Below are 12,801 nucleotides of genomic sequence, written 5' to 3' on the forward strand. Positions count from 1 at the left end.
AGTCACAACTTGAATTTGTAGCTTTTCTAGAAAGACACCAAGCCAAGAGCATAGTGCTGTTTATTTTCAGAAAATTGCACGAGTTTCAATATAGCAGTAATACACAAAAAGTACTGATTAAATATAAGCACATAATAGAATAATTATACATTTATAAGGTTATAATTCTTCACTTTCAGCCTGATGAGTTTCAAATCTCACATGATTCTCACAGGCTTTCCTTTTTAATACATTTGTGATTCTTCAACGTGAATAAATGTCTAAAATTCTGTCTACACTCTGAGCAGAAATACGGTTTCTCTCCAGTGTGTATTAGTTGGTGCAGTTGGAGACGACCCAGCACGGAGAACCTGTATCCACACACCGAGCAGCAGTACGGCGTTTCTCCGGTATGAATACGGCGGTGAACGACGAGAGCGCCTTTTTCTACAAACCTCTTCCCACAGTCTAAGCACTCGTGGGGTTTTTCTCCGGTGTGAAGGCGGCAGTGATTTCGGTAATGGCTCGGCACGGCAAACTTCTTACCACACACTGCGCAGCAGTACGGTTTCTCTCCGGTATGAATACGCTGGTGTATTTTCAGAGTATACTGCCGCTGAAAACTCCTCCCGCACTCTGAACACGGATACGGTTTCTCTCCGGTGTGCATTCGCAGATGCGCTTGGAGATGACTTGCCCTCACAAATCTCTTCTGACAACACGAACACTGATAGGGTCTCTCTCCGGTATGAATCCTCTCGTGTCTCTGGAGACTGCTCTTATGACTAAACGTCTTTCCACAGTCCGAACACTGATGAGGTCTCTCTCCAGTATGAACCCGCTGGTGAACCTGGAGGTGGCCTTGTTGAGAAAAGCTCTGTCCACACTCTGAACACTCGAAGGGTTTCTCTCCGGTATGAGTTCTCTGGTGTTGCTGAAGGTGACTCAGTTTAATAAAACTCCTCTCACACTCTGAACAGTGATGATTTCGCTTCTTTTCTGTAGCTTTCTGTGTTCGTCTGGGAGACACGTTTGTGTTTAGAGAACCGGAATACACTCCCTCAGTACTGGAGCTCATTGTGGGTTCCATTTCCCCCACATTTAATCTCTCCTGAGTTCAGCCGTTTCTCCTGGTGACTTGAGCAGGAACGTGGGCCCCAGGAGGGCATTCATGTCTGAAACAGAAAAGGAAAGAAGGATACAAATTGTCAATGATGGTAAGCACTGACAAACACCTCCATGTGGAGGGGTCCCTAAATCTGAGTTAACACTTGATAAACAGCGCCCCTTGTGGTGCAATTCCTAAGTGAGCGAACCTTTAATTAGAAAATCATTTATTAGAATGGGTTAGTACAGTCCTGTGTCACTGATGAAGGACTAGAGGATGACCGACACACACTGTGCAGCGACAGATGAGCTACTGTCTCTGACTCTACATCTACAAGGTGGACCAACGAGGGAGGAGTGTCTCACAGAGTGGACAGAGAGTGGACACAGGGTTTAAAACTCCAGCAGCACTGCTGTGTCTGATCCACTCTACACCAGCACAAAACCACCACATCAGTGTCAGTGCAGCGCTGAGAATGATCCACCACCACTCCTGCTATGCTCCTGTATGTTAAGTTAAGCTGATAAATAGGAAATGAGTGTAGACACAAGGTGGACCAACGAGGAACGTGTGTCTAACAGAGTGGGCAATGAGTGAACACCATGTTCAGAAACTCAAGCAGCTGTGTCTGATCCACGCTTACCAGCAAAACACACTACAAACAAGTCAGTATCAGCACTGCACCTACCACAAATAACACCTGCTCTGTGTTGGTCTTGTATGGGTCCTGACATTTGGAGAACTAGGTGAAAAGGGACCAAACAAGTATGCAGAGCATGAGATGGATTACAGTCTGTAACGGCAGAACACATTTATGGTCAGTGGAGCTGATAAAATGGACATGGAATGTAGAAACGTGGAGCTGGCTTTAATGTTATGGCTGGTGTGTGTGTGTGTGTATATATATATATATATATATATATATATATATATATATGGAACGCTCAGCTGATATTTATATCTTCTGTAAACCCATAAATAAAGCGTTTACCTAACGTTTATAAACACATCTGATAATATATCATCCACTGTTGACACGAGAAGGAGGTAAACAGTGTATCTCTAAAACACCTTTGCCGTTATAAACAATATAACATAATAAAGAAAGTAAAAAACGAGTGTTTTTTTTACCCAGTCTCCTTCAACACAGCGCTGTGATGACATCTCCTACTTCTCCGCGTCACTGCAGAAACACAGCTGGAGGAGCACAGCCCCACCTGGCCTGCTGGAGGAACTACACCGGAAACACACCCGTATTCCGGCAAAGCCCGCCTCCCCGGCGGTGATTGGACAGTTTCATAGTTCAGCAGCCCGCTGATTGGCCAGTTCCATAGTTCAGCAGCCCGCTGATTGGCCAGATCAGATTTCACGCCACAGTACAGGCATGAATTTTACAATCCGAGCGGATTTATAAAACAGCGCGTCTTAAACGTATTAATTAGTCTTTTACTTAAATATAAGTCTGCTTTATAAACACGGAAGGTTTAAATAGATATTTAATACTTCTTTTTTAACCTGCTATGCCATTTTTTGAGTTTTCACAAAAAACCTTACCTGGTGCAACTTTTAAACACAGAGATGAAAACTGTATAAAACTGCTAATTTATATTAGAATATTGATGCTCAGAAATGTACAGTTAACCCATGTGTAATGCATTTTTGTATGAGTTACCTCGCTGACTCCTACAGGACACGTAGGTCAAGGTCATATGTCAGTGAAATATGAACCCTAACCCATAAACCAGATAAACAGACCACGAACAACACTATGTATCAGCAGTTGAACTAAAAACAGGAACAAAGCCATTTCTCATAAACAACTAAGAAGCTTCTCAGTTATACTCATGATTAATCAAATTGTCCCTTCTTTTTCAGACAATTTTTTATTTTATTTTTTAGTATTTTTATTTATTTTCATGCACACTGAAAAACAAAACTACCAAACAAAATGAAAAAAAAAAAAAAAAAAAAACAGAAAACATTGTCCCACCCGAAACTAAATGTTTTATAATGAATATTTAAATATAAGATATTAGCATTAATGGACGGCATGATGGCCACACAGCTCCAGGGTCCTGGAGATTCGGGGTTTGAATGGTCTGTCCTAAGTATTTTGGAATGAATTGAATTCAAAACAGGCATTATATTTTGTCTTAAAAAAACATTTTCCCTCTTTCAACATTCACAAGATGGTCTTTGTACTATTTTAATATAATATAGCATTTAAGGGATTTGAACATCATGGCATGAATTTTACACAGCATTCCAACTTTCCCAGAAATTACATTTGGTGTGTGTAATCTTTGTTTACTTCATAAAAGTGTAAAGAATGAAAGGAAAATCATAGATATTTTAATGTTATAATTAAATAACAGCCACATACTGAGGGAATAGAGTTATTTTATCAAGCTTCTGACATTTGGAAGAAAGTTGCAGGACCTGGCAACCAATAAATAATAAATATAACACAAAATTTTTCTGACTATTTACAACCTGTGAGTGACATTATTCTTCTTGTCCATTTCTGCCCTCTACTGGATGAAAAAAAACATTTGAAAAAAAAATCAACATTATTTAAACACAAAGCATCTGTTCTTCACACTGTGAAAATTTCATAATGAATGAACCAATAGAAATGTCCTCACTCTCATTTCAAATTCATCTGATCGGTGCAAGCTTGGTCAAATGCTCATAGTCACATTAACCATGACCAGAAAAGCTTGTGGACCTCTCTAAGTCCACGTACAGCTTCTGGGCCAGCCGCAGTATCTTGGCCTGTGGGAACCAGCAGCTGCTACTCAGAGTGAATAGTTCTCTATCTAGTCCTCTATCATCCTTCCAGATCCCTGAGTGAGGACGACTATTACAAAGACTACTTCAGCGGAAATAAAACCTCTGGGATAACCACCAACACCTGGGAAAATATTTCGAGGTTTTCAGAGCCAAGAGATCCGATCAGATCAATCTCTGTCGCCATCATTTCACACGTAGTTGGATCAGTCTGTGCCTTTAGAAACACATGTCACAGAGAACAAATACGTAACGAGGAGCCAGAGACAAGTGAATAAAGCTTATACCCTGCGTAGAGGGGTTCAGTGAATGTGGTGTGGAGTGTGTGTAAGTGCGTGTGTGTGTCAGGGGAGATGCTGTAGAAGGACAGAGTGCCTACCTCACAGTCCACATACACTCCTACTCTCTTAGATCTGGAGGGAGGAGGGAGGTCAGTTCTGTTCTTATTGTGAAGGACAAAGTATTTATTATTAGAGCAGCTCAAACTCCAGGACTTTTTATTCCATCCAAACTCACTGTCACAACTCTGTCCTTTCCTGCTGATTGATTTATATGCCACTGAAATATTAACCTCCTCCCCACTCCACTCCGTTTCCCAGTAACAGCGTTCAGTCAGACTCTCCCTGCACAGAACCTGCAGCCAGACATCAAACCTCTCTGGATGATCAGGATGAAGTTGTGGTTTCCCTCTCACACACTCTACTTTTCTGTTCTCCTCACTAAGAATGAGATTAGTGTGTGCAGTGTTTGGGTCCAGTGTGAGTTCACAAGCGTCTGCAGACAAGAAGAAACACAACACAGAAAATAAAGGAGAAGAATAAAGGAGAAAACATAATAAAAGAGAAAACACAAGAAGACTTACATTTCTTTATTCCTGGTTTGAGTCTAGTCTTCCCTCCATTTTCAAATCTGCACACAAACACACACACACACACACACAGGGAGATCAACATAACAACTCAAAAACTTTAATTTGCTTAAATTTATTTATTATGTCTTTCTTTATAATAAATATTAAAACATTAGTGATGGACCACTGTCATAAAACACAACTGATTTATTAACATCTCCCCACAGGTCACCTGGGCTCTAAACTGTACTCTTAATTGACATATATATATATATATATATATATTCTACCTTTATTTGACTTCTGTTTCATGTCAATCAGCAGTCATCAAAACATTTTACTGTTATTTGTAACTATGAATGTGACAAATAAACTGTCATGCCGTCATCCCAGGACTCCATTTCCCAGACTGCACCATACAGTCACATGACTATACACCGGTCTCACTCACCAGAATTCTAATCATCCACGCCTGTTTGTATTCCTATATATACTCCATGTCCTGTAATGTTCACTGCAGAGTATTGCTGTGGTTCATTCAAGCGTACAAAGCATTCTCCTGAAACCTGATATCCTGTTGCCTACTCCTTGTTTGTTATTTCGGTTTATGTATTTTGCCTCATCCCTTTGTTATTGTTTGTATTCTCCGGTATTTGGACTCTGCCTGATTTTATACTATGCCTATCGCTACATCTCTGAGGTACTGTTTGGTCCCTGTGTTTGAAACTTGCTTGTTTTTTGACTACTCTTTTGGATTCGTGTTAATAAACACTACCTGTGATCTGCAAGTGTCAGCTCTCTGTCTGGTCTTGACATAAACTTTGATTTGGTTTGAACATATTTACCAGAATATCTAACCACTACCACACTTTAATAAAACAATAATTCTCCAAAATGCTCTAATTCCAATAAAAAATAAGCTGGTAATTTTATGATGCTACAGTATACCAAACAGATGCTAGATATTACATAGTGTTACAATTAGGCTAGTTAATTTCACCAAAGACACACTGCCTTAATACACATACCTGAGTGTGCTGAGTGCACAGTGTAGGTCCTTCAGTCTTTCAGAGAGTACCTTTATTCCGGACTCTCCTGGGTGATTGTAGGTCAGATCCAGTTCTCTCAGGTGGGAAGGATTTGAACTAAGGGCTGAAGCAAGAGTAGAACAGCCTCCCTCTGTAATCATGCACCCAGATAATCTAGTAAGAAGAAAGAGAAGGGGAAAGATAATAAACACCACAAAATATAAAAATAAGTGTGTTATGATGCTCTATGCTCAAAAGTGATATATAAATAATTTTTGGCAGAATTAAAATAATAATAGAGCCTGATGACGGGACCTTGCTAACATTTTATATATATTTTAATTCTGCCAAAATTTTCTCAATCATTATTATGTTGTCCTGCCATTTATCATATTTCACAATGAAAAGTGATTTGTAAATCAGTGAAGGAAAATAAAGTAACTATTATATATAACACCTTTTCTTTTATTTTATCTTGAAAATCTGATCCAAAAGGCAAACTCATGAACATAATTCTCATCACAATGTCGCTGCTGTACCCACTCAGCCAAAGAGAAGTTAGGGAATTTGATCAATGAAACGTTTACTGCCAGCTCTTTTTATTTTCATCAGTTTAGAAGAGTGCAGTAAACACAATGGAATCCTGAAACCTTTAAGTCATTGTAACTAATATCTAGTTCCTTCAGGGAGGACTTCTCTGAGTGTAAAACTGATTAAAAAGGAAAGTTTACTGAGAATACACACAGGCAATCTACAAGAGTGTAATAAAAGGAATTCATTAATCAGAAAGAGTTACGCACCAGTTGAACAGCACAGTGCTAGCATAGAATATCAGAATTTCACAGACATTTATTGTCATTCTGACCTCAGTATCTGCAGTTTACAGTGTGGACTCTTCATTCCAGCAGAGAGCTTCTCCATCCCTGAATACGTCAGGTCATTGTTACTGAGGTCCAGTTCTATCAGTGCTGTTTCTGCTCTCAAAACAGATGCCAGAGCTCCACAGGTTTTCTCACTCAGGTTACAGCAGTCCAACCTTTAATATAATTTTTATTAATTTTATTAACAAGGAGACATACATATAAGATTCTAATTTAATGTAAATACACAGTACAATCTCAGGCTTTATTATTTCACACAGTCACTCACACACTCACACCTGTGGACAGTTTCACACATTCACCCAGTCACTCACACACTCACCCCCTCACACAAACCTGGGGACAGTTTCACACACTCGGTGAGTCACTCACACCTGTGGACAGATTCTTACACACTCACCCAGTCATTCACACACTCACCCAGTTACTCACACACTCACCCAGTCACTCACACATTCACAGTAAAGACACATGTTTGGAGAATAGATCTGAGGACAACTGTCATTCATTTGCCTCCATAGTTGCTCACTTAACTCAGTAACTACTCTACAAACATGTGATGAATGGGACACATTCAGAACATACCATACATACACACAGAAACAGGTATCACTTTCAGATGTTTCTTTTAAAATAGTTGAACTCAAGCTTGTAATTACAATCATTGACAAAATAAAAATCCACCCAAAGGATTTGTTGGAATCGAATGAAACGTTGTGTGTGAATGTAATGATGATGTATGTAAGTGATTACAATATTAGAGGGAAATATACAGGAAAAAATGTACTTGAGAGGAGAATCTAGTATCACGTCAGGCCTCTAGCCTGGATACAAAATCAGATACAATTGGGCATGGAGGCCCACAGGTTTTAGAGCTGGGCCTGTAGGTCCTGCACACTTGTAGGTTGCAGAATCTGGCATACAAGCTGGTCCCATAAATGTTTGTTTGTCTATAAATCTGGAGACTGGGCAGGCCAAGAAAATTTGAAGCCCTGCCATGAGAGGCACTATGCTGTTAGTATCGCTCCACAGCAGAGCCAGGATTGAAACTCTCACCGTGAGGCCTCCAAATGTGAACATAAACATTGTCAGGTCCCAAATAAAACCTGGAGATGTGGCTAAAGATGATACGTTCCCATTGTGTAACAGTTCAAGTTTTTCATTCATGACACCACTGCTGCCAACACCTCCTAACGTCTCGGTCAGAACAAAGTCAAAGTCAAACCGTCCTGCTTCTCTGCTTCCAATCATGTGTCTTCTTTAAAAGTCTGTCCACAGGGCAAAATATTTTTGAGTGCATCATAGAGGCATCTCGCAGTCAACAATCTCTCACTAAGTGGCACGCTGCCCAATAGTAGCCTCTGAGAGCTTATTTTATAGGGCAGTGGAGAAACATTTTTATGTGCTCATGTAGTAAAGCCAAGTATCTAATCAGACCACAACTTAATCATTTAAATATCTGTCTGAAACGTAACTGCATGTAGAGCTTTGTAGCACTCCTAGGTGCATTTTTTTTGTCAATGAGTGTAGTTTAATATACATTTTCCCATTTTAATAAAAGCTAAACAAGTGAAAATTCCACGTACAGAGCTCGCCTTGTGTTTTTCACCACTGGCAGAAGTCTCCTCAACCCTTCATCTGATGGTGTGTATTTCTTCAGCTCAAACTTTTCCTGTGTTTCCTCTGACATCTGCAACACAAACAGCAGAGCTGACCACTGTGTGGAGGAAAGTTCCTGTTTTGAAAGGCCTCCTGAGTTCAGGGATTTCTGAATCTCAGTTGTGAGTGAGTTGTCTTTCAGTTCATTGAGGCAGTGGAAGAGATTCATGATTCTGTCAGATGATATTTTCTCATTTAGTATCCTCTTAATGTGTGTAGCTGTGTAAATATAGCTCTCTTCTTTGATCTTCAGGCTTGGAAGAAGCTCCGATAGAAGACGCTGGTTTTCCTTCAGCGCGAGTCCGAGGAGGAAACGGAGGAAAAGATCCAAGTGTCCATTTACACTCTGCAAGGCTTTATTCACTGCACACTCATGGAGATCTTTCATTCTCTTATTCCTCCACTTTAGCGGATTCAAGAACCTCCCCTTTTCCAGTGCATTTCTATTTTTTGTGCAGTGCTGGTAATGCACGTATAAAGCCGCTAGACTTTCCTGAACACTGAGATGCACAAAGCTGAAAATGTTCCTCTCTGAAATTCCTTCTTGCTGACTGAATATCTGCGTGCACACTCCGGAGAACACAGAGCCATCCCTGACATCGATTCCACATTTCCTAAGTTCCTCCTCATAGAATATCAGAGTACCACTCTCAAGATTACGGAAAGCCAGTTTGCCAAGCTTCAACATGACATGCTCAGAATCAACAGACTTTGTTTCCTCGCTGTATTTCTTTTTCATTAATATTTTCTGTTGCAGAAGGAAGCTCACATACATTCCTGTCAGGGTTGTTGGGGTCTCCTCATTGCGCCCTTTGTTCAGCAGTGGCTGAAGCACAGTCGCAGAAATCCAGCAGAACACTGGGATCTGACACATGATGTGGAGGCTTCTTGATTTCTTTATGTGTGAAAGGATTTTCATTGATGCATCACCTTTGCACAGTTTTCTGAAGTATGTCTCCTTTTGTTCGTCGTTAAATCCTCTGACTTCTGTCACCAGGTCGATGTGCTCTCGGGGAATCAGATGAGCCGCTGCTGGTCGACACGTTACCCAGATCAGAGTGAAGGGAAGCAGATTTCTGTTCATGAGATTAGTGAACAGTGTTCCCAGTGAAGTCTTCACATTGACTTCTTTGACTTCCTCTACAGATTTAAAGGGAAGAGGAAAGCGGCACTCATCCATTCCATCAAAAATAAACAAAATCTGACCATCATCGTCTGGAAGAGACTTCAGTTCATGTTTAGGAATGAAAAAGAAGTCATTCAGGAGTTCAATCAAACTGAACTTTTTATCATTCTTCAGATTTAGTTCACGAAAAGGAAGCGGAAAAATCATTTTTATGTCCTGGTTCTCCTCTTTCTTTGTCCAGTCAAATATGAATTTATTGACTGACAATGTTTTCCCCACTCCCGCAATCCCCATCGTCATCACTTTCCTGTTCCGTCTACTGGTGCCAGACTGAACTTTAAATAAGTCACTGCATTTCAAAGAAACCTCCTCGGCAGTTGCTCTGTTGGAAGACATTTCCATTTGTATCACTTCATGCTCATGAATGACTCCTCCACTTTCATTCGGCACTACAACTAGATCCGTGTAGATATCCTCCAAGAACTCCTTATGGCCTTTCTGTGAACTCCCGATTAGGATCCGTTCATATTTCTCCCTCAAGGTAGACATCAGGTAGATGTGGAGTTGATCTTTTGCCAAAGAAAGAAAATAATTTAATTTTATAAGATTTTCACAATGTGTAGTCACCACCAGGGAAAACATTGTAAGGACTACTAAGAAACCTGAGCATGAACAAGTATTAGTGCACTTACCTTGGGATGCTTCCTGCAGGAGGGGGTCCTGGAGGGGGCGCCGCTTACTACCTGTGTGACCAATAAAGAAAGAGAATGGGGTAGCTTTTCAACTCCTCAACAAGAAAACAAAAAACAATTGTTTTATTTATTTATTTATTTATTTTGGTATTTTTACATGTTTGGGGTAAAAAAATATATAATAATTTGGAAATACACCAGACATTTAAGATGGCACTTTGTAACATAATCAGAACAAGATTATACGTATGTTATAAAGCATCGCTGGTTTGCATTCAGAAATAAGAATATGTTGCTTTTCTCAAATTCCACTACATCCTTTGGGAAGAGGTTGCACTGTCTCCTGACCCCTGAAGTGGCCTGTCAACCCTGTGTTTATGCCCTACTTTATTAAATTACAGTGACTACAAATGTGCTTTGGCTGCACGGTGGTGCAGCAGGTAGTGTCTCTGTCAAACGTTTTTGTTTACTACATAATTCCACATGTGTTTGTTCAAAGTTTTAATGTCTTACACATTCATTAACAATGTAGAGAGTAATAAAAAAAGATGTGTTCAAGTGTTCAAAATTTTGACTGGTGCTGTACATTCACAACACGTGGGAAATGGCCCAAAACAAAGGAAACCCTCCCTGAGTGGGTGTGTCCAAACTGGTGACCTGTGTTACTCTATGTTCCAGTAATGACGTATGACTGTATTGTTTGTTTTCCAGTTGTGGATTTGGAATTTCCCCTTTTAACTCTGATTTCCTGTAGTGGGTTCTAGACGGTGTTCCTTCTCCTCTACGCTCCTCCATGTCTAACACTGTATTCATTCAAAGCTTGCACTTATATCCTGATCTTACTGTCAGGGCATATGTTACATCAATTCCTTTTATAAGTGTGTAAACAGTGAATGTAATGTCTTCTGCATTACCTCCTGGGACTTTGCTCCTTAGCTCCACAGCGAGTTGGTTCTGGTCCATTTTCTCCAGGATAATCAGTGTGACCTTTACAGCTCCATTTGGTCTGTATTTCTGCACCATTTTATCAACAGTGTTATGTCTGTTTGCAGGCTCCAGCTCTGACTTTGAGATGGGGGTAAAAATCTCCACACTATTCATCAGATGCCACTTGAACTTTTCCAGGTCGGATTCTGACAGATCCTCAAGAGTGTTCAGCAACAGTTCTGGAATGTTTGCCATATTTTATCAATCTGCAAGAGGACAGTAGACTGACGTTTATTGGATGTTTGTGGTGATTAAGACACGCTTATACACATAGAGCTTAACGAACTCTGCTCTTTGCTCTAATCTCTCAGTCAGCGCTTGTGATTTACTTACGCAATCAAACATAAAATCCACTAATGTTCAATCAATTGTAAAGCATCCACTCTGCCGTCATCTCTATAATTTACATATTAATAAAATATGCTTCAAAAATTGGCTTTGCCCAATTTTCCTAAATGCTATTCCACCAGAAAACCATAAACAATTCTTCAATTCTGAACACATTCCTACTAAATTTCATTAAGTGAGAGAGATATAAATGTGTGGGTTATCTGTACTTACTTTTATTCTCCATGATTTGATTTAAATATTTGGTACAAAATAAAAACAAAATAAATAAAAATCAGAGCAGGAAAACAGAACCAGTTCCTGTGCAAGTATTTTAACACAAAACATAAATCACATAAATATAAACTTACATCTATGTCCTGATGAGCTTTAATATATATTATCACTGGTAATAAGAAATAATAACTGAATTAATTCGTGTTACAGTAATATAACAGAAAGGAGTAGTGAAATACGTCACAAATCTCTTCTCTTATCGGATACTCTTAGCCAAGATAATTCACCTCTCTTTCCATCAGGACTTCGGTTTTACAACTCTTTAGAGGAATGGGCAGAGCTGTCTTGATTTCCTGAAGAGGCTGGAGTCTTTCCACAAGTGTACGAAGCTCCTGCAAATGTTCTGTTAGTCCGTAGTGCCCAGCTGTAATTTCTCTATTGTGGTGTGCAGGGGAGGAAGCATTGAGGGGTGGGACAAGATGCATCTGGACGAGCTGGGTCAGAGAAAGACCCTGAGCATGGATGGTGATGGTCACCCACTGCACACCATCATCGTGGGACAGAGGAGTACATTCGGTGGCAGGTTGCTGTCACAGAGTGGCTCTACGCACAGACTCAGAGGATCATTTGTGCCTGGAGCCATTATGCTCTTCAGCTCCTGATACTAAAATATTAGTATTAATGGGCAGCAGGTAGTGTTGCAGTCACACAGCTCCAGGGTCCTGGAGGTGGTGGGTTTGAGTGGTCTGTCCCAACAATTTTGGAACGAACTGATGGCATCAAATTCCAAATGGGCATTATTTTTATTTTTGTAATCTTTGTTTACTTCACTAAAGTGTAAAGAATGAAAGGAAAATCATAGATATTTTAATGTTATAATTAACATCCACATTTAACAGCCACATACTGAAGGAATATAGTTATTTTATCGAGCTTCAGACATTTGGAAGAAAGTTGCAGTACATGGCAACCAATAAAGTATAAATATAACACAAGATTTTTCTGACTATTTACAACTTGTGAGTGACATTATTCCTCTTGTCCTTTTCTGCCCTCTACTGGATGGGTAAGGAACATTCACTAATACTATTATTACATTCCCTCCCTTTCTTCCTGATAGTCAACAAATGCCAGATC

General features: G+C 39.9%; 1 protein-coding gene across 1 annotated transcript; it reads right to left on the reverse strand.

The window, feature by feature from the left end:
* Nucleotides 1-3,046: 3,046 nt before the first annotated feature.
* LOC136686928 (NLR family CARD domain-containing protein 3-like) lies at nucleotides 3,047-12,057 on the reverse strand. The gene is made up of 8 exons (XM_066661023.1): nucleotides 11,952-12,057; nucleotides 11,028-11,306; nucleotides 10,114-10,164; nucleotides 8,223-9,990; nucleotides 6,621-6,791; nucleotides 5,756-5,929; nucleotides 4,740-4,786; nucleotides 3,047-4,651 (listed from the first exon to the last, which is right to left on the reverse strand). The coding sequence occupies exons 2-8, from the start codon at nucleotides 11,293-11,295 to the stop codon at nucleotides 4,110-4,112; spliced, it is 3,021 nt and encodes a 1,006-aa protein (XP_066517120.1). The 5' UTR covers nucleotides 11,296-11,306; nucleotides 11,952-12,057; the 3' UTR covers nucleotides 3,047-4,109.
* Nucleotides 12,058-12,801: the final 744 nt, after the last annotated feature.

Source organism: Hoplias malabaricus, chromosome 2 (genome assembly GCF_029633855.1).
Source record: "Hoplias malabaricus isolate fHopMal1 chromosome 2, fHopMal1.hap1, whole genome shotgun sequence".
Taxonomy (NCBI): domain Eukaryota; kingdom Metazoa; phylum Chordata; class Actinopteri; order Characiformes; family Erythrinidae; genus Hoplias; species Hoplias malabaricus.

Coding starts and splice junctions, on each gene's coding strand:
- LOC136686928 (XM_066661023.1), bottom strand. CDS start 11,295: ATGGCAAACATTCCAGAACTGTTGCTGAACACTCTTGAGGATCTGTCA. Junction 5,930..6,620: donor TGTAAACTGCAGATACTGAG/GTCAGAATGACA, acceptor TCTTCTTACTAG/ATTATCTGGGTGCATGATTA. Junction 4,787..5,755: donor TGTGCACTCAGCACACTCAG/GTATGTGTATTA, acceptor GTTTGTGTGCAG/ATTTGAAAATGGAGGGAAGA.